This window comes from Phalacrocorax aristotelis, chromosome 2 (assembly GCF_949628215.1).
Source record: "Phalacrocorax aristotelis chromosome 2, bGulAri2.1, whole genome shotgun sequence".
NCBI lineage: Eukaryota > Metazoa > Chordata > Aves > Suliformes > Phalacrocoracidae > Phalacrocorax > Phalacrocorax aristotelis.
In genome coordinates this window covers 88,777,293-88,798,002 of record NC_134277.1, presented here as the reverse complement: position 1 = coordinate 88,798,002, position 20,710 = coordinate 88,777,293, and the positions used below count along the sequence as shown (strand labels likewise).

The following is a 20,710-nucleotide window of genomic DNA, read 5'->3' as shown; positions in this document are numbered from 1 at the left end:
AGCCACGATAAAATCCCTATCAACACACACGGCTTGAATTACTGATCATACGATTAATGGCTAGTTAATACTAATGATTTAGCTCATAGATCTCGAGGTCCTGCCTGCTGTTAAAATCCAGGAAATAATGCCTGGAATCCCAAGTACCTCAAGGCACGTATAGCAGCTGAAACATGTATCTTCCAACACACATCCTTACAGGCAGGAGTGTCACTCCTCATCACAGACCAAGCTATAGCAGCAGACTCACATGCAACTGTTTTCAAACAAAATGGATGCAGTAATATCTAGATTAGGTATGAAAAAAAGATCCAATAAACTTAAAGTGCTAAAATTCAAAGTAAAATGGAGGAAGTAATTTTAATAAATCATGTCAATTTCACACAAAACCAAAAAGAATGCTCAAAGGGACTTAGACAAATGCACAACACAAAGCCTCTTCTCATAAAAAAAAAAGGGGAACGAAAAAGATTAATTTTGCTCTGATCAGTGATAATTCTGAAAAGCCTACAATCATTTTTATAAGATTGAAAGAAATTTAATGGTAATCTTACCCTAGCAATGACACCAGAGATGAACACCGCTGGTTTAGGTGGGCTGAAAAAAAAACAAAAAGAGGAATTACTTGTACAAATTATTTAGAAGGAAAAAAAAAAGAAAAGTACATCAGACACACAATGCAAAAAAGTGGCATTTTTGGCAATTAACGAACGTTTCAAATAGACAAGACGAATTTCCTCTTCAAATGACTATTGCCTTATTAGTACTTATTGGGGCCAAGAGAACAGACCTGTAGGTTTTGGCTGCTATTACTTCACATTAATTGTGACAGCAGTAAAAGGCTACTCCAACAACACACTGTTCCTTAAAGCCTAGAGTCTTTGTTTGCATTGGATTCTTAATCCTCAAATTTTATACATAAGCTGCCAGCAGTACTTTAGGCTTAGTATATTTGTATTACAACAATGAAAACTGTAGATGGACTAAACTTACTGCTGTGATAGAAAATAAAATAAAATTCAAGTTTATATCTGTCAATCAAGTGGATTAAGATTCTGAGCCTCAGAAAAGAAACAAACACCCAGTACTTTAAATATATGCTGGAACATCTATGAGTTATCGACTCTTACACAGAAGAAGAATCATGTCTGCAATAAAACAAATTTGAAAAAACATCCAGCAAAGCGTGCCCTGCTTTTTCAGTTGCAGACCTCCATCCATGCCAATAGGAACAGGCTCTCCACAGGCAGAATTCAACTCTGAAGCTTGGCCAGCACAAGGGATCAGCTTCCGTGGGCCACTGATCTATTGAAGTGACCACCTCTGTGTGGCAGCCAAAGCGCAGCCACATCTAACAGTTCACCCCTGGAGGCAGGCATTGCCACAGTGTCTGAATTACAAATAGTGAGCAACTTCAGTGGTCTCCTGGGCAAGTAAAACCGTACACCTGCATGCAGTCTGCAGAAGGATCGAGACCAGGAGCTCCAGAAAATCTCCACAATAGAGGTAATACTTCTGTAAGAAAACCATGTAAGCTGAGGCATTGCAAAGCGAGGGAGGGTGTGGAGGTAAAGTTGTGCCTCCAAGGTCTCAAAGCAGTTCATTAATTGGACTATGAAGAGGGTCCCTACCCTGTGATGTTGTGTTGTTCCAACCTCGTCAGCCATAAAGCAAACACGAATCAAATAATTTATTAGAGGAATGATACTGATTATTATGATGTACTTTATAACTACACAGCTTGTAAAGATTTATTAATCTGATGTTATGTGAAGTTAAAGTAACAAGCAGCACAGTACCAGACCTTGATATAATGCTCTAATAAATATTGCCTGAGCCCTAAGTCACAGTATTGCTATACAGTCTCTGAACACCCTAGTGATTTAACAAGACTCCTCATCCCTTTGAGAGATTTTTTTTAAAGTCAGAAAGATGGGATTAGAAAAAAGGAGAAAGGAAGTTCTGCTCAAAAATACCTCAGTTTAAGAGTACCAGTGGTATTTCCTGCAGAGAAATGATATTTTGATACTCTATTAGACTTCTCCACTCTAATTTTCTGTTAGTATAAACCAATAACAAGCAAAGATCAATAGCAAAACACTTTCATTTCATCCTAACTGTACTGAGCCAATTAGGAATAACATACTAACATGTTATTACTATCTGCATGAGATGTCCTGGATGCTGAGTAACAAATTCAAAGAAATAACTTTGAGGAAACACAGATATACTGCAGTGGCTCAAGGTACCATTCATAAACTAACACGAGGACATTATAAAGGAAATGAACAGTAAATAAAAAAAAAAGTGTGGCAAGTTATTCCTCAACTATACATGTAATCTGGCTTTAGTCACACTCACAGAAAGTTATTTGTTTGACATTGTACTACTAACAATACCGGAGAGTGAGAAATTCAAATCAGATGGATTTTTTCCCTTGTATTCTTACTATCACCTTTCAGTGTTCACTCTGCTTGGATGACGCATGAAATTCAAATCAACATTTCCCCAAAAGAGCATGTATTTGCCAAACATGCTATGGCTTGTCTGCTTACCACCAGACTGTATTATCTGCTCTCTGTTCTATACTTCTTGCTTCAAAAACAAGTCAAATACTCCCTGGTTTTGGCCAAAAATGAAAACCAGAAGGACTCTCTGGCATAAAAAATGGCTGTTTCAAACACAGCTTTTCCTGCTGCAAATCATAAAAGTCTTCTCAGAAACCCTCATCTCCCGTTCAAAATGTCATGCTATTAATATTCAGAGGACCTGAGCTTGCAAGTGCCAAGTTCCCTGGGTACGCCGTAAAGCTGGATAAAGTTATAATATTTGGTACATTTTCATACTTGTTTTTACTCCGTTGTATGTTCTTTTGTCTAAGGAACTAGGCTGAAGATCTTTTCAGGATCATTTTCAGAATCAGTTAAGCTAAAAATCCAGTCTGAGGTTTATGTTTCAGGTACCACTGCAGAATCAGCTAGCATATCTTTATAAAGACAACAAAAGACAGCAATACCATTTTCCTGGTAAAAATTATATCCTGCAGATAGAAAGCATTTATCTTGAACTCTGCCATGAAAAACATTTAGCCTTGTCTGTATGCAGTTGGTTCTGGGACTGTCTTCAGTTGCACTGTCTTAGGAACAGGACGCGAATTAGGAGGACTATCCCACAGGTGTGTGGTAGGCACCAAAATGCCTCGTACCAGCTCACCTAAGGTTAATGTGGAACATTTTAGGATCGAACAGGGCAATTCACTGACACATAGGGAACAACATAATGGGAAACCAGAGTTGTAAAAATGTATGTACATTCAGACACAGCTGGAACAGATTTGTCCTGGACTTTCACCTTTGCTGGTCCTCCCCACAGCTTTTTGATTGGACTCTTCTTGTGTTAGCTTTCCAGCTTCTAAATGGAAGAAATAATGGGAACACTGATGTGGCTTCCAGCTTGAGCACTTCTACCCTCCATCCACAAAGATCTTTTACAGAAATCCCAGCATTCATTCTGGCTGACCTGAGCTCCCACACTCAGCTGCAGGTGCACACTGCAATGAGGCGGCACCTCTCCAGTTAACCAATTACAAAGGCAAAACGCTCCGCTCCTACAGAAGACACACCAGCTCATTTTCAAGCATCAATTATTCCCTAACAGGAAAAGAGAGAGAAAGCTGGCCAGAAACATGAATGATTGAGTGTGTCTGTACTTACATTCTTTGTTAAAGCTACTGGCTTTCCCCCCATTTTGACTCTATTACATTGTCCCAGAAAATATCTTTAGAAAATTAATATTATCAGTTATCTTTGATGATCTATAGAACCATAATCAGGCCAGAGCATATATAATCACACATCTATACTAATGAAGAACTCAAAGGATCAGGGAAAGGCCTGGATAATCAGTCACTGATTCACGCTTTAATTTAATTCTTAATGAAAGAAATCTTTCTACAGATGAACTTCTTTGCAATAAATTCAATCTCTACTGCCAGACTCTCAAATCATTGGCTTCTGCAGACCCAGATTAGCTGCCAGGACCATAACTCTGTAATTGCACTCTGGGACATCTACTGAGAATCCAGTGTGTTGCAACGTCACTCATCTTTCCTGAGAACCCACCGAAAATAGAAACAAAAATGGAGAATATGCACAGGCTATCATCACTACATTTGTAAAACACTTTCACGTGCTTTAAATTCTATTGGTGTTTTATGCAAAGCACAACCTACATTTCTAGTATTTTGTAAGCTGTAATGGTCGCTTTGAGGATACACTTAATCTGATGAAAATTGGTTTGACAGATGTTGTTTTGAAGATGCAGCATTCCTTTGTCTAGGCATCAGTAAACAGAAAGCAAAAAAAATATTTCTCCCTGACAAAACCTGATTTTGTTCACACATATATATGCTTTACAGCTATATAATGCACACATTTAAAGTTCAATAATAGCCACCGCTGATATTGTGTAAGGAATACAACAGCGTGTTTGCTGAGACCGCTTAGAGTGTGTGTCAATACTTGCAGAGAAAATCCTTATTTTATTATAACATATGGAGAAAAAGAACACATCTGTTAAGATCTGAGCGTTCAAAGAACTTATCCTGATTTTACATGTGTGATGCTGCTAAGAAGTGCACCTGTTTAACATCAGACTCTCTACTGGATTCATTTACCCTGACTGTATTCAAGTAAAGACTTCTATTATTTCATAATACTTAGCTTAAATCTTTATCTGACATTGCAAGTAAATCACAAAGAAGATGGAATACTTGAAAAGATCATTAGATGAAATGAGGTATTAATAATGCTAAAATCTTACGCCTTCACCTTACAGGGATTGGTTGAACTGAAGTCTGACAGACATACTGTAAAGAAAAACACCGAGACATTGGAATTACTGTGAAATCTCCTACAGGCCACAGAGCTTACATAGGGCAGATGGGTATTTATCCAGCTCCATTTAAAACAGAGAAACTGAATAAATTAATTTTCTAAGTTAACAGGGAATTTATAGTTATTAACTATATCTAGCTATATCTGCACGCTATGCATGCATACCTATATAGAAGACACAGATTCCCAGCTGTGGCACAGCATGTTCCCACAGCCATGCAGGGGATGAATGCTTGCAGTCACTCTCCTGCTTGCACCATCTGAATTGCCTGCCCCACTGTCACCTGATGGGGTGGATCCGAATCTGATGCTGGTTTCCAGTGGCAGGTTGAATAGCAGATCCGATCTGGAGGAAAGACTAAGAGTGTCACTCACAGTCCGATCCAGGACAAAAGCCTATGTTTAGAGTTGACTAACCAGGAAATAGAACCACATGTATTCACCATCCCTTTCCACAGGAACTATAAAAGCTCCTGAAATGGGTCTTTCTACAGCCAGCCAGTGCAGAAGGCTAGTGCTCCATATGTTCACTGGTGATTAGAAAACCCAAAACAACATGCTAAGACAAATTAAAAATAAGAAAAAGCAATGGTAAAAACAGTACCTCACAGTATACCCCATTTAAAATACTCTATTGAGTCCAGGAACACCATAAGTAAAGAATTAGAGCAGAAATAATTATGGGAAAAATAGCTGAGAGAGCATGGAGAACTGTTTACATGAGGAAAGAGCGAAAAACTATTTGCACACAGTATAGAAAAGAGTGAAGAATACTGTTCCCATTTACCTTCTTTATAGTATAAGTAGAAAGTGACACTTGAAGAAGATGACGACACACATTTAAAACTAGTAATAGCAGATACCTTTAAAATACCACAGAATTAATGACAGAACCTCCTGAAAATAAAGCAACATCAAGAGTTTAGTGAGATTCAAAACCAGAAGTAGACATTTATATATTGCAAACCCATTCACATCAGTTAGATTAGAAATGCGTAAAAGTTATATGAATGCTGATGCTCCAGGGCTCAAGTTATCCTTAAACTGACCACAGGACTACAAAGAAATCTCTTCTGTGCAGAGGTTAAATTTTGATGTGTCATTATCCTTTCTGCCTTTGATTAAATAACATAAGAGATTATTTTCTTGATACATCTGATTCATCCAAAATTAATCTACATATTGTAAATCAGGGTACAAGCACAGTATCAAGATTCCCAGTATGCCAACATTTAAAACAGGTTAGCCTATTTTAAAATGGACATAACTACAAAGATGCAAGGCTTTTGCTAGGCTATAAGATTCTTTGTCAAAATAGGTTAAAAAAACCCAAAACACATTAAAAACTTGAAAACTACATTAAACTAAATGGGAATGATTCACATTTGTCTTTTCATACTCATGGGAATTAATCCTATGCCTTATCACTGGTGATCACCTTTTGTTGTTTAAGTGGGCCTGGCAAACAGACGTATGAAATATAAAAGTAACAGGATGGCGTGCTTTTCAAAGACTTAGGAACCACAAAGTGTGTCACAATATTTAACTACCAAAGAGTAGTGGTGGAGTTCGTAATTTGGTGCTTCCTTCCTTTAATCAAATCATCCAGTGGCATGTACTGCGACTCATAGCCGGCCTCTGGCAGGGGAAAGCAAAGGAGAAACTCCTGCGACAGGCTGCGAACCGAAGAGGCACCTACGCAGAACCTGCAGCTGCGCCCAACCCCCTGAACCACCGGGCAAAGGCAGTGTGCGGACGGTACACACCTCATCCCCCCAGCACCCCGAACCAGCATGGGCTTGAAAAATGAGCAGAACCTTCTACTGAGCAGCTTGCCCTTTATTTCCTTGCTCATTTCCAGATACACATTTCATTCACTCATTAACAAGCTGCTTATGCGAGCAAAAGGAAAAACATATATGGACCGGTATGATCTGTGGTTACCTGCTGATCCCCCAACTGTTCCCTAAGTAGAGCAAGTTTTGCTACTTTCTACCTTGTCCTGGCATGATGTTCACTCCGTGAACAGAAAGTTCTCCACATATTCTGAGCAGATTTTCTTCTTCAGCCAACAAAACTTCAGACTTTAATCTTGCCCTTATCTTTCTGGAATTAAAAGCATTTTGGACAGTTGTTCAAACCATCCAGCTTAATCCTCAAGGTTGCTTGGGAATTCGTATTTTCTGGATATGAAACATGAAAGCTAACTAGTCTTAGTTTCAGTTTAACACCTCTTTAAAGACGTCCAGATACTTCTTTATAGGGATGCTCATTTGAATTTACATAGTTGCCTTTGATTTTGGCATTGTCTGCGAAAACAAATTCCAAGATGATTAAAAACACACTGAGATGATTAAAAACACATTTCTCAGCAATAGAGTAAAACAAACAAGCACACTGCTCATCAGCTTGCCTGAAATACTTTCCCATTGGTTATAACATATTTAGGGGATTAATTTTCTGGACAGAAAAGTAATAATTAGTCTGACTGACTACCAGAGGGAAATACTCTAGCTGATTGCATGGGGACATAGAGTATCTGATATTCTGTGATCATTTACCCTGTTGAGGTCATTTATTTATCTGCCATAGCTTTCAAAGCTTTAAGATCACCCACAGGATGGCACTGTTGAACCTCTGAGTATCACGTACAGTAAGTAGGGAACAACCTCAAAGAAATCCAGGTGCTGTGGCGAATACTAAAACAAGTAAAAAGCAACACTTCCCCCAATGCCAAATCTTGATGAAATGCAGTACACACACACACAAATTCATACACGTACCTACAGACACTACTTTTGAAAAACAATTTTCTTGTCCCCATGTGTTAGTCTGCACCCTGATATATCCCATGAGAGAGCTTCCAGTCTGCTGAATTGTTCCTCTTCCTGTGCAGGCAAAGTTAATGTGTTTGAAGGAAGAACTCAAGGCCCTACCACAAAATTTTAATGACTATTTGTTTTGCTGTTCACATACAAGCAAACTGGGTCTCCTGATCTTTCAGTAAGGTGGTAAATCACTGGCCATTACATTTAATAGCAACTGATTGACATTCATTGTTCTTACATTCACTGTCAACGTATTGCAGCATATGGCCTGATTAATCTCACCAGCCTCTCATTCATCTTTGTTTTTAGTGCATGTGTTAGCCATAAAAGAAAATTATTTAAGAAATATATCCACCATCTCTTATCTATATTGTTGTACATGACATAGCTATCAGAGGGTAAATTTCTCTTTCATGCCTTCTTCTGATCGCAAAATGAAGATTTAAGTATTTCACCTTTTCTATTGACTCAGAGGATTTAGAAATAGTCCGTAATTCTCCAACTGCTGGCTCATTTATTAGGGGTCAGCACTGTTATCGCAGTATCTACATTAGCTCTTAGTGAACACCAGTGACAAACTTCTCACAGGCAGTGACTGCAGCATTAGCCCACTTAGTATCTGTAGCCACTTGACTGTGGAAAAATGAGAGCTATGAAAACTGACGTAAAGCAAGCAGTACTTAAATGGTGACACAACTCAAAGGAAACTCTAAAATAAGGAACGAAGAAGGGTAGACTAACCATTTGCAAAATGGCCGAAGATCAGGGTACAAAGGGGAGAGAGGACCAAGCCTCCCACGTGTTAGTCAAGCGCTAACGAGTACCCCTGTGCGTGTTCCCACGACAGTAACACACTTCCATAGTGAGAATATCCGGACTGTGGAACTGCGCTGCAGGGTCTCAGCTAGAGACACACATTAGCCAGTTACAGCACAGCTGTAGCCCCTCCATCTCCTAGCAGGTGAAAGATTGAGTGGAACTGGAAAAATGGCATGACACTGCACTAGGAACACATGATGTCAGTGCAATGAAGGAAACACAGAAGGTATAAGTTAAAAAGAAGGTGAAAATCATCTCATCCCTGCCCAGGTGAATCTGTGTTTGTCTCAGATACACACAGCAGTAACCCAGAATTTCCCAATCTTTCCTGTTAGAGTTCGCACCTGAATCTTGCTTTCCAACGTCTCAAGCCACTAACTATTCAATAGATGTGCACCTTTCACTCTTCTACTGCTTTGAACAATTGCAATATAATTCCCATGACCCCAAACTACACTGCAGACAAAGTCAAGTGTGCAGGCATGCATCTGCACGTGCATAAATGCTACTTCATCTTCCACAGCCACAGCACTATTGTGAGGAGTCTTCTCTACACAATTTTACACCATGCATTCTGCATGCTTTCCATTCTGCAGGCGCACCCCACTGTTATGTGAAGCTCTCCAAAGCAAATGCAGACTAAAATCAGCATTTTTTAAACTTCCTTCAGCTGCAATCAAGTTCTTACCCATTTCAATGAGCTACTCCTGGGAAAGCTCTGCGCACAATAAAGGGTGTCGTGGAAGGTCATGAAGACACACTGGTAGTATCACACCCTGTGCTGAAGATTGCGTGAGCTGGCTGTATTGGCCAGGAACTTGCTTTAGTTCAAACCCTGCCAAAGTTATCGACACAATTCCCCGTATTCTCCAGAGGCAAGTGGCATTTCTGGATGCATGTGTCTTGTCACAGGACTAAGACACCAGTAAATTCTGGAAGCTAGAATTCCTTTTAATTCAGACAAAGAATATTTTCTTTGTTTTCTAAGTATGCAATATCATATTTAGAGCTCATAAAGGAACAACAGAAGACAGAATTAAACTGAAAATATTTTTAACAGCTTATTTTGAATAGTAAGAAACCACCTAACCTCCGATAAACATAGCCCAGCCAGGTTTTTAATGTGACAGGAGACAAGGAACAAAGTTCTCTAAATGGGATTCAGACAAGGGTGCATCTTTGTTTAAATGAACTTGGAGAAATTTAATTTCTCCACAGAGAAACTGGCCTCCATTGACCTGAGAGGAAGCAGCCAATTCATTCCACTACTACCACTACTACACCTGCTGCTGAGCTGTGGCGGTCAGAAAGGCAGCATCTTCATTTTCCATCTAGAAACAGGCTGTTTTCTTCCTTCCATATTTATTTGAAGGGTTTAATCCAGAAGGTCAACATCAGATATTACTACAATCACCTGCAAAACTTCCACTAATGTCAATGGGACTGGAACTTGGTACCAAGAAAATACACAGAAAATGACCTTGAAGAAATCAATAGCAATGGGATTCAAAGCATTACAGTCTGAAGGATTTCAAAAGAAGTTCTCAAATGGTGAGCTTTCACTCAGTGTGAAATAAATGTCTACCTTTTAAAGTGATAATAAAAGCCATGACAATGCAAATGGGTAACAGATCAATGTGCTGTTAAATCTGAATAAAGTTCTATAGTACCACCATTCATTTCAATGGGATGTAGAAATCTTAAGGCAACTACAAACTCCTGAATGTCAATACCACTAGTGATTTTTCTGTTAATTTAACAAAAACAACTGCTAATTTTCTAGTTCAGTCTGTTAGATCTGTCACTTCCTTGTGCTCCATTTGTCTGAAAGGCTTTTAATTGCTTTAATAATAGCTAAAGTAGTTAATTTCCTTAAAGAAGTACCATAGCACCTGCAAGATGGCAGCTAACCAATTGGCAACATTACTTTCTACCCTACAGAACAAGGCTAGAGCACATTTTTTCTGTTTGTGATGCACGTGTAGCTTTGCTTCTTCAGGACAAATAGATCAGTCTCTCTGAGGAATGAAAACAAAACAAGCATGCACGGTGTCATCTGAGTTTGCATTTATTAAACAGCAGCAATACTGTTGGTTCTTTATACTGGCAGCTTGTACTAGTATTTTGTACCAGTCATTTCTGCACAGAGCACAACAGAAAAGGAAGAGAGACACTAAAAAGGACTCATTTTACTTTACCCACCACCTGGTGGCACAGTTCTGGCTAGAGCGCTGTCTAAAGTTGTGTTCCTGTAGTTCTAGCCAAAGGGTGTCCTCAGCAAGAACGCAGTTTTTCCAAAACATCTGCCAGTGGTAGTATCTCTGGCCACTGTCTGCATGTTATGACAAATGACAATATAATAATGGGAGTTGACTTAAGAAATCATTAGCCTACTCACCATTGAAATCAGGCACAATGGGCGTAAGTAAAGTGTACTTATTTCAAAAAGTTAGTTTAGCAAAAAAAATTTCTAGAGATTCCTCGATTCCTCTGTGTGCTTCAAAAAGCCATTTCTGTCATCCTGTGTGTACTTGGACATATAAACATTTTAATTAGTAGTTTTTTATTTGCCAGTGAACCAGGATATACCTCTTGTAGAAGTCTATTAACATGCAAATGCAGAGATCTCTCCTGATTCAGTAGGTACTCTATGTAATTCAACAGAGCAATGAAGCCCCGGTATATCAGTGTGAAAATTAATGGAAACGTATGACACCACAATTGGATTTTCAAACAATTAACAAGTGAAAATGGTAACTGCCACAGTAAGTGCACCTTCTATCATACACAGAACCAGGTGCGCGCACTTGTAAATGCTATACTGCATGACTTTTCATGATGTGGTACGACTTACTGACAGCTTATTCTTTTCAAATTCTCATACTTTGAAGAAAAACATTTTGTATGTAGGAGATGTTTCCACCACAAAAATGTATTTCCCATTATTTATCTCTTAATTCTGTTACATTTTCTTCTTTCCTTTCCCACCATTACGACTCCCCAATCTACTGGGATGTACAGCTAAACTTCCGTGTAATGCTGACTCTCTGTTTTGAGAGTTCAGTATAAAATGCATCCCCATTTAGCTTTCATTACAAAAGCAAGCAGTTAGAGGGAGCTCAAGATCTGCAGGAGCAGGAACCAGAGGAAATTTTTTAATGGTACTTTTTGGCAGAGCGTACAAGGAAGGTAATCATGATCTCGTCCTCCTCTCCATCCCCTCCACCTCTAGCTATCTCTAACAGCCTCCTAACTCCAAGGGCTAGTTCCCAAACCAATAGGTTTTTTGGGCGTTTTTAATAACAGCACGTTAACTATGTACAATGAAAAGTTAATCACCAAACTCTTTATTTTCTAAGGATTGATGACTTTGGATAATGTATCTCCAAAGCCAGTGCTTTCCTGAGAAAACACCTCTGTAACTTAAAGCATAATGACTTCACATGCAAATAGAGAAGATCAGGAATTTGGAACTTGTAGCAACCAAATTTTGCTGCAGGCTGGAGTGTAAGATAATGCACTGCCTGATTCAGCTGAACTCTTCTGAATTCACATGATCTTAGAAGCAGCTGAAAACCTCTGCAACGAGAAGCCTTAAAAATACTTTAGAACTGCACCATTTTGGATCTTAAGTTTCTTTTTTTATCAAAGACTTAGGGAAAAAAGTTAAAGATACACCAGCCTGAGATTGCAAAATCAAAGAATATCAAGAAAGAATTCAAATGGTTAACCTGCTCGCATCAGGAAGACATACGATGAAAGACTGAACAGTGAGAGAGAGTAGAAATCATACTGATAGAAATACTGTCTCTGAGAAAGGTCTTACACTCCATTAAGTCTCTAAATTCTGGTTTCATAACTTACAATACAGAAAATCTTAAAAACTGGGCACTGAAAAAAGAATTTAAGCTTTACTTTAACTGAAAATTAGAGATATTATTTGAACTTGATATTCAGATGAGACAAAAATTCTGAAACATAAAATAACAAAGATCAATGGAAAGCAACAAAGCTAGATGTAACGATAATGTGTTTTGGGAGGTGGTGTCTGTCTATGGCCATTTCTTAGTCTCACAGTGATTCTTAGAGCACCTACCACATGGTAGGTGCAAATCAAGTGGTGAAGCAGGACTACAATTCAGGCTGTTCTCAGGCACATAATGCTGGGGTCCAATGAGTATCTACCCTCTGATGGGGGCTGGAAAAAAAAACAAACCCAACCCTACTGATCAGGTGAATTACTACAGGTTTTTGGTCACAACCTAACAGTTATGTTTAAGAACTCAAAATAAGAACACACGAAGCCAAATTTATACCTGATATACTTACTACTTTTACTTGTATTCACTTATAGTCATAATCCTCCTTTCACATTATTTCCTGAGATGACATTTAATAAAGTGATGTGTGCAAACTTTTAACCAGCAAACAAGTTTGCACACTCCTGTCATTAAATACCTACCCATCCATTTTGAGTTTACCACCACAAAAAAGCAAAAGGCCAGGTGTAAAGAGAACATCTTTAATTTATCAAAAGGCCAAACCATTTTCTAATTTTCATCCTCTGTATTTATGGCAAAATTTTGTATTAAACAATGTGGCATTCCTATTATTAACCTGCGCTTTCAAAAGAAAAGGCAGACCTCTTGTGTATACTTGCTCGGAATACTTGCCGCTATGACATTAAAATTGACAGAAGGGTATTGGGCTCCTGTCATATTTATTTAAAATCTTTATAGAGAAGAAGCCCATGGAGACATATGCTAGGCACCCAGATGACAGCAATGCTATTGCTGCAACATAATGGCCAGCTGCAAACTGAAGTTTAATTTCATTTTTGTCTATCAGACAGTCTCTTCTAGCTACTTCCAGTTGCAACAGCAGCAACCCTCATTCATTACTGTAACACATCAAGGGAAGTAGAAAGTAAAATACTGTACAGGAGGTTTAAACGAAAAAAGCAAGCTTTGTTATAAAGCTCTGCTGTTAAGAATGGTAACGTTTCCTGATGCAACATGGAGAGGATAATAGCACAATCCACAGTTCAGAAAAAAACCACGGTGCAATCATGCTACTTGATCTGTGAGTGGAAGTAAGTAGGAGGACAAGAACAGAGAGCTCAAGAATTTTGTCAGTACTGGGCAGAAGTACAGTAGGAGAGGAAACTGTAGAGGCAAGGAGAGAGAAAGGATGAGGAAAGGGGAGTTAAAAAAAAAAAAGGAAAGGAAAAAGGGGATCCTCTCCGTTGGCAGTACTACTGAGTAAGTATCAGGAAAAATCTCCTAAAACACAGTGGAAGTAAAAGCTCCTGTGACAGGCCTAGATGACAGGGCAGAAGACACATCCAGTGACACGCTTCATGTTAAAAGAACTAAGTATCTTGTCTTCTGGACAACAACAACACTAGCAAAAGCATGCGAAAAGACAATGCAAAAATGCTACTGATTTGCCCATGAAGTGCTTTGATGTAGATACTGCAGGGTATCAGTAACAGGCACGTTGCCACAGGCTTACCACTTGATCCAGACAAAGAGCTCAGCTATGACCTTGTTAGGCATACAAAGGGAGACAACACTGGTGCACAAATATATTCCCTCCTCCCCCTTTTCTGTGTGGGTGGGCTAATTACAGTCACGTGTATGCAGTCCCCCCCAACACATTTTATTGATGTCACATGGAAAAATAACCCAATTGTTTTGTAGCCTATGCAGAGAGAAGGATTCTCATTCTCTTGAAAGAGAACACCAAAAGACAGATTTGCAACTCCTATGAAAAGCACTGATAAACCACCAGCAGCAATGAAACACCAGGTATCTACGTATGAGTTCCAGTACCTGCTATTCTGCTATTTCCAGGACCCTGGTTTCCCTACAGACCACTGGAGGTCCTCAATCTTTTATGAATCAAAAGGTTACGGCTTGAACATTTGAAATAGCAAGCCCACAACTGTCCACAGCAGAAGAAAAACACGTGGGAAATTTCCCAGTCTCTGTATCTGCTCTGTGCTGGCATGGTACAACCATGATGTGTGACAGAAATGATATACCTAGCATTGTGTCAAAGGGGGAGCTATGATCATCTGTAGATGTAACAGAAGTCATGCTGATTTTAGCCTGCATTTGCTTTGCAGAGCTTCAAGTAATAGTGTTAACACAGAATGGAGGAAACACTACAGAAAACATGAGCTAAGCCAACTGACTTAAAGTCCACCCTGAAGTAATTCCCTTCTGTCTTTCCCTAGGTCTCACGGACTGGCAAGCAGCCTCTCATAACTTTCTTGTCCACCAATCAACATTCAGAAAGTCTCATTTTGATTTCACTTAGTGTTATCTCACTGTCACTCTTGGCAGATGAAGCAATTTGATCAGCTGTTACCATTTCTTTTAGGTATGGTAATCTTGAGGAACAAATTAATTAAAAACCTAAACCAGGCTGACAGGTGTGACTATTCAGTGGTGTTTTTTTAATGGAAATGCATATTTAGAACTTCAGGAAGGCTTGTAATTATTTCAGCTAGGTCAGGTCCTGGATCAGATCACAATATTAACACAGCAATGTGAAGGTGTAATTTGATGGTGTTTATGTCCTTAGAAAATCTAAGGAAAACCTATACAGGATCTCAGCTATTGTGCACATAATGCAACAGTTTCAAAAGCAGTTTGTAAACCTGAAGCCTGGATATTTTCATTAATATATACCCTGCTGCAATTTCCAAAGGGGTTAGGCATTCAATTTCACTTGATTTCAACAGGAACACTGTACCTCTGAAAATTGAGTACAGAGTATCAAGTAGGGTACCTGTACTTGAGAAACCACTTCTGAATTTTCAATAGAACATGTAACTTAGGCTGCATAACCACTGTCAAAGCAGCATGACAAAAGGAAACATCTGATATAGTCCTTGGGGAAACTGAGAAAAGAATTTCAGCACAAATGCACAAATTAAGCAGGGTAGAGCAAGAGAGCTGGTTGTCCACCACATCATACATGATCCTGGTTTTTAGACTAGCTAGTCTAGGTTTTAATAGCTAACTGATATTTTTCAGTAAACAATTTAATTGCAATGATAAGGAAATACAATATTGTGCAAAAAGTGGAATTGACAGCCCAAAAGGTCATAGTCCTTTTAAGTACCAAACAGGCACCGCAAGCAGAGGCCAACTCAAACACCATAGCTAATGTGACCTTGTCCCTGGACCTGCACTTCAGTACCGTCCCTAGAGGTTTCCTGACTGCAGTGTAGGCTCTGTTAGCAGTGCCCATGGGCAGATGCCCAGCCACAGATCACACTCTCGTCACTACAGTGATGCACTGGTTCAGTACTCAGGGCAGGCTATCTCTGGAGGTTCAAATGCCCACAGTACTTTGCAGCATGTTTCACTCTGAAGATCACTGGCTTCTTCCTTTGTGGAGCATGCCACTGCATATATATATTTTTTGCACACAAAACACACTCGTCTGTTACTTGCACTCTGTCGATCAGAATACATATTGATACGCTCTCCCTGAGCCTTCTCTTCTCCAGACTAAACAGTCCCAGCTCTTTGAACCTCTCTTCATAGGAGAGATGCTCCAGCCTCTTCATCATCTTTGTGGCCCTTCACTGACTGGACCCCCTCCAGTAGCTCCAACTGTCTCTTGTACTGCGGAGACCAGAACTGGAAAGTCCTCTGGCATACTGGCCACTCCTCCCAGTTTGGTATCATCTGTAAACTTGCTGTGGGTATGCTCTGCCCCATCACCCAGATCATTAATTAAGATGCTGCACAGGATTGGACCGGACCCAGTACTGTCACCAGGGGCACACTGCTAATTACTGACCTCTAGACTTCATGCCACTGATCACCACTCTCCGAGTCTGGCCATTCAGCCAGTTCTCAGTCAACCTCACTGTCTGCTCAATCAGCCCATACTCCATCAGCTTCTCTATGAGGATCTTATAGCCGACAGCACTGAAAGCCTTCCTGCAGTCTAGGCAGACAATATCCCCTCACCTACCAAGCCGATATTTTCATCACAGAAGTTTATCCAGTTTGTCAAGCATGACTTCCCTTTGGTGAATGCATGCTGACTACTCCTATCACCTTGTCCTTCATGTGCCTGGAAATGGTTTCTAGGACTAGCTGCTCTATTGCATTCCCAAGGACTGAGGTGAGGCTGACCAGCCTGTAGTTCCCTGACTCCTCCTGACTGCCTTTTTTGAAGTGCTTATAAACATTGGGAATCTTCTTTCCTTTGCTCAAAGAAATACAATTCTTACTCTAAGAGTTTCTCTAAGGTGCTTCAAGAAAACAAAAAAGCTACTCTAAGGGTGGGACTGTAATGTCAAAATCATAAATAAGATATTTTCTTCTTCAAAGATTTTATTTTCATTTAGCTTTTATCTTACTTGAATCTTCTAACTGACAAATACAGTTCCATATAGAGCAAAACATTGCAAGTTGAGATAGATACATTGGATTATGCAGTGATTATTCTGCAATAAATACCAAAGATAATTACAGAACTATGAACTCATGTGATCATGATATCCACATTTACTTTTTTATGGTTTAGAATTAACTATGTACATGTACATTCCTCTATCAAAAGCAGCAGAATAGTGGATTCCAGCAGTATTATACGTGCCTCGCTAAAGAAACTTTTGATATAGATAGGGCCTTAAAAGTTATTATCCGCAAAAATAGTTTTTATATACTACTATTTGCACAATGGAATTCAATTTCCTCCTTCCTTGTGTTTATGAACTCAACTTCTGTGTAAAACAATTCAACCTTCCTAATATCCTCATCTAACAGATGAGAGACTACCGGGGTATGGGAACTTCAGGAGTTATTATATGGAGACATATTTGAAATAAGGGGTACATGTAACACTAGAAAAGTACTGTATTGCTGATATAAGGTATAGATAAACCTTGAGCTCCTGAAACAACCTGGGGAAGATTAATGTAAAATTCCTGGAGGGTAAACAAACTGGGAAGCATGGACCTCCACAGTCAACACTGTTCATCTTCACAGAAACTGTGTGGATTAAGAGACATTAAAAACTTAACAGAAGGTTGGTGAACTTGTGACTCAGCAGCATCTTAATAAAGTCCCATGAAAATTAACTTGTAAACTGATCTCTACTTTCTTTTTTCACTAGTGTTCTCACCTCAAAATAAACGGTACAATGCTGTTCAAAGGTTGGCTGATTGCTGTTTAACCCCACTCTGTGGGAGACCAACGTCATGATAGAAGCAGTGAAGTCTCTGTCAGAGTTACTACAGTAAATTACAAATATAAAGACTTTAAAAATCCAGTTCTCAGAGCAGAGAATAGGGAGCCACTGATAATAGTGACACCATAAAAATAGTTCTAAAACTGCAACAAATACACATAGGCAAACAAATGAAATTACTGTCTAGGAACTGCCTTTTACTTTAGTGGGCCTGAGATGCTTCATCCTGTTTATAGCTTGAGCACAGGAACCTGCAACATCCCCTTAAAAAGGAATACATAATACCCTTCACATCAGAGCTTTGTTCCAGCTGAGATGATTTCCATAGCCAGGAAAAAATGCACATTTCCTAAATCAGACCAATATCAACACTTCAAATAACAAGTTTCTCTTACTGTAAGACATAGGGCCAACTTTTTTTTCTACTGAAAACACAAAGCTTTGAATTAAAATTTCTGTCCATGACAAGTTATCCTTATGTTTACACAACAGTCCAGATTTTTAGACCTTATTATCTGAAGAAAAAACACACTAAGGTAACCTCAGGCCTTCTACTTTTCTGTGTACTCAGGTCTACTAATCCAGTGCATAAAAAAAAATTTCAATACATAGCTGGACAGCTATTCCCATGCTGTACTTTGGCAGCATTAATTCATGCACTGCAGACAACTTTAATTATGACAGCTTCATCGAAGATAATGCCTGAGTGAGAATGAATCCCCTTATGCATGGCAAGAAGTGCTCTCTGAGATGCCGAACTGTTTGGTTGCAACAGACAGATGATAATCTTACATGTTCTGTATTACTATCCTCTGAATTTCAAAAAACACAAGAAAAATTACCTGTTTCTCCCAGATACCTTAAGATCAGTGGACTGATCAGCTAAGGGTTGTTTTCTGGGATCAGCTGATTCTTGGCATTCATCAGCTAAGGGAAGATAAACACAAAACAGATAAAGACCTTGGAGGATATGTACAACAGAAGTCACGTGGTGGGACTCACATGACATTATTCACTGGAACACTTCTAGCTATACAGAAATCAAAGCCTGTTACCTCTTCACTTGTTAAAAATTCATCCCAATAGTTCTTGAAATATTCATGCACGACTGACACCAGAACCGAGACAGTTCCCACCAGGACTTCGACTTCCTCCACAGCAACAAGGTTGCCTACCCTCTGCAGGTAGAAGTCTCTACCACAGAAAGTACTGATCCCCTGGAAAACAGGGATGTAGCCCAGCTGTTTGAATAGCTTCACGGGAAGGTAAGTTGTTCTGCCATACTGAGTGGAAGCAACTTTAAGAAGCAGGAGCATTGCCACAGCTTTTAAGAGAGTCTCAACCGCCACTTCTTTGTCAAGAATAATGTCCTCTCTAGCATTTATGAGCGTGGCAAAAAACCATGAGGTCCTGAGGTGACTGCATAGGTCCCATGATGGCCTAAGGACACAGGCAAGGCAAGATGTGTAGGCAGCTTCAGGTGTGAAATGGAAGTCTGAATATTTCAAATAAATAGAGGTCCACAAGCCCAAAAGCTCATCTAAATTTCCAGCTATGTTAGTAGGTCTAACGAGATACACCATCTCTACTTGCATGTACCTGCCACACACCTGCTAAGGCAGAGTGAATATAGTTGATCCCGTACACGATTCCTCAAAGCTTCACAAGCCAAATGGGACTGTCCTGCAATTTCAGCAGACAGCAATATTCCCAAAAACAACACATAAAACACCAGCCATGCCTCATCATTATTGCTTCTATATGCTGTCCGTTCTATACACTATTACAGAGGAAAACCACAGGAGACCTGAGTGCAGAAAATCTGAGCTTCACAGGCCAGGCAAGAACAGATGAAGACAAAAGACTGGGATTTGTGAAAGAGAGGTAAAGACACTTGAAGCTGAAGTGGAGAGAAACCTAACACAGAGTGCTAAGTGATGAAATACAAGCTATAGATGATGAGGCTGAAGAAGAGATCAGACTAAGTGTTAAAACTAATACACTACATTTCTCTGCAGGAGTCCTGGTGAACAGCAAGCTGAACATGAGCCAGCAGACTTCCCTGGCAGCATATAAAGCTGGAAGTATTTTCTGCAGGAGATTGTCCCCCTCTGCTAGACCACATCTGGAATACCACGCCCAGTTCTCCCAGAACTGGGAGAACTCCCCTAGCATAAGACATCAATAAAGTGGAGTGAGCTCAGTGAAGGCCATCAGGGTGCTCAGAGTTTTGGACCACTTACCCTGTGAGGAAAGGCTCAGAGAACTGGGTTTGTTCAGCCTGCAGGAGCAAAGGCTTTGGGGAAACCTAGCAGCAGCCTGCCAATGCCTACAAGGAGGTTACCAAGAAGACAGAGCCAGGCTCTGAACAGTGGTGCAGAGTCACAGGACAAGAGACAAAGGGGTTAAGTTGAAACAAGGGAGGTTCAGATTGGCTGTGTGAAGAAACATCATCCGGACAGTCAAGCAGTAAATCAGGTTGTTCATTAGGACACTGTAGCCTCCACCTTTGGAAGTCTTGAAGACCTGCCTGAATAAAGCCTTGAGTATTCAGTCTGGTCTGACTTCATAGTTTTAACCCTGCTTTGAGCCTGAACTAGAGATCTCCTGAGGTCCTCTCCAGCCTGAACTTCCCTATGATGCAGAGCCTGGACTGTGTTCATAAGATGCTATGGTTTATAAGAAGCTTAGAAGTATACTACTTTAAACCAGGCAATCTGCACAGGCAGTTTATTTCTAATAGTGACCAAAAGCAAAGGTTTAGCAAAAGTGCTAATGACTAAAGAAAGTATACAGTGATCACTTCCCTGCTATTAACCTTATCAACAGCTCTTTGTCTTCATCTGTTCCCATCCAGCTCAGCAATCAGTTGAGAGATTTCTGAAGTCTCACCATTGCCTTTGCTGTTAGCATACATCTGAAATCATCTCCAAAATTAACTTCCAC

The 20,710-nt window shown here is 39.7% G+C and overlaps 1 protein-coding gene across 1 annotated transcript in view; it reads right to left on the bottom strand.

The window, feature by feature from the left end:
- Nucleotides 1-20,710, bottom strand: part of DAP (death associated protein) — a 55,420-nt gene that overhangs the window by 4,310 nt on the left and 30,400 nt on the right. The window contains exon 3 of the mRNA XM_075084274.1: nt 555-597. Coding sequence (XP_074940375.1) covers nt 555-597 — 43 coding nt within the window. The remainder of the gene's footprint in view (nt 1-554; nt 598-20,710) is intronic.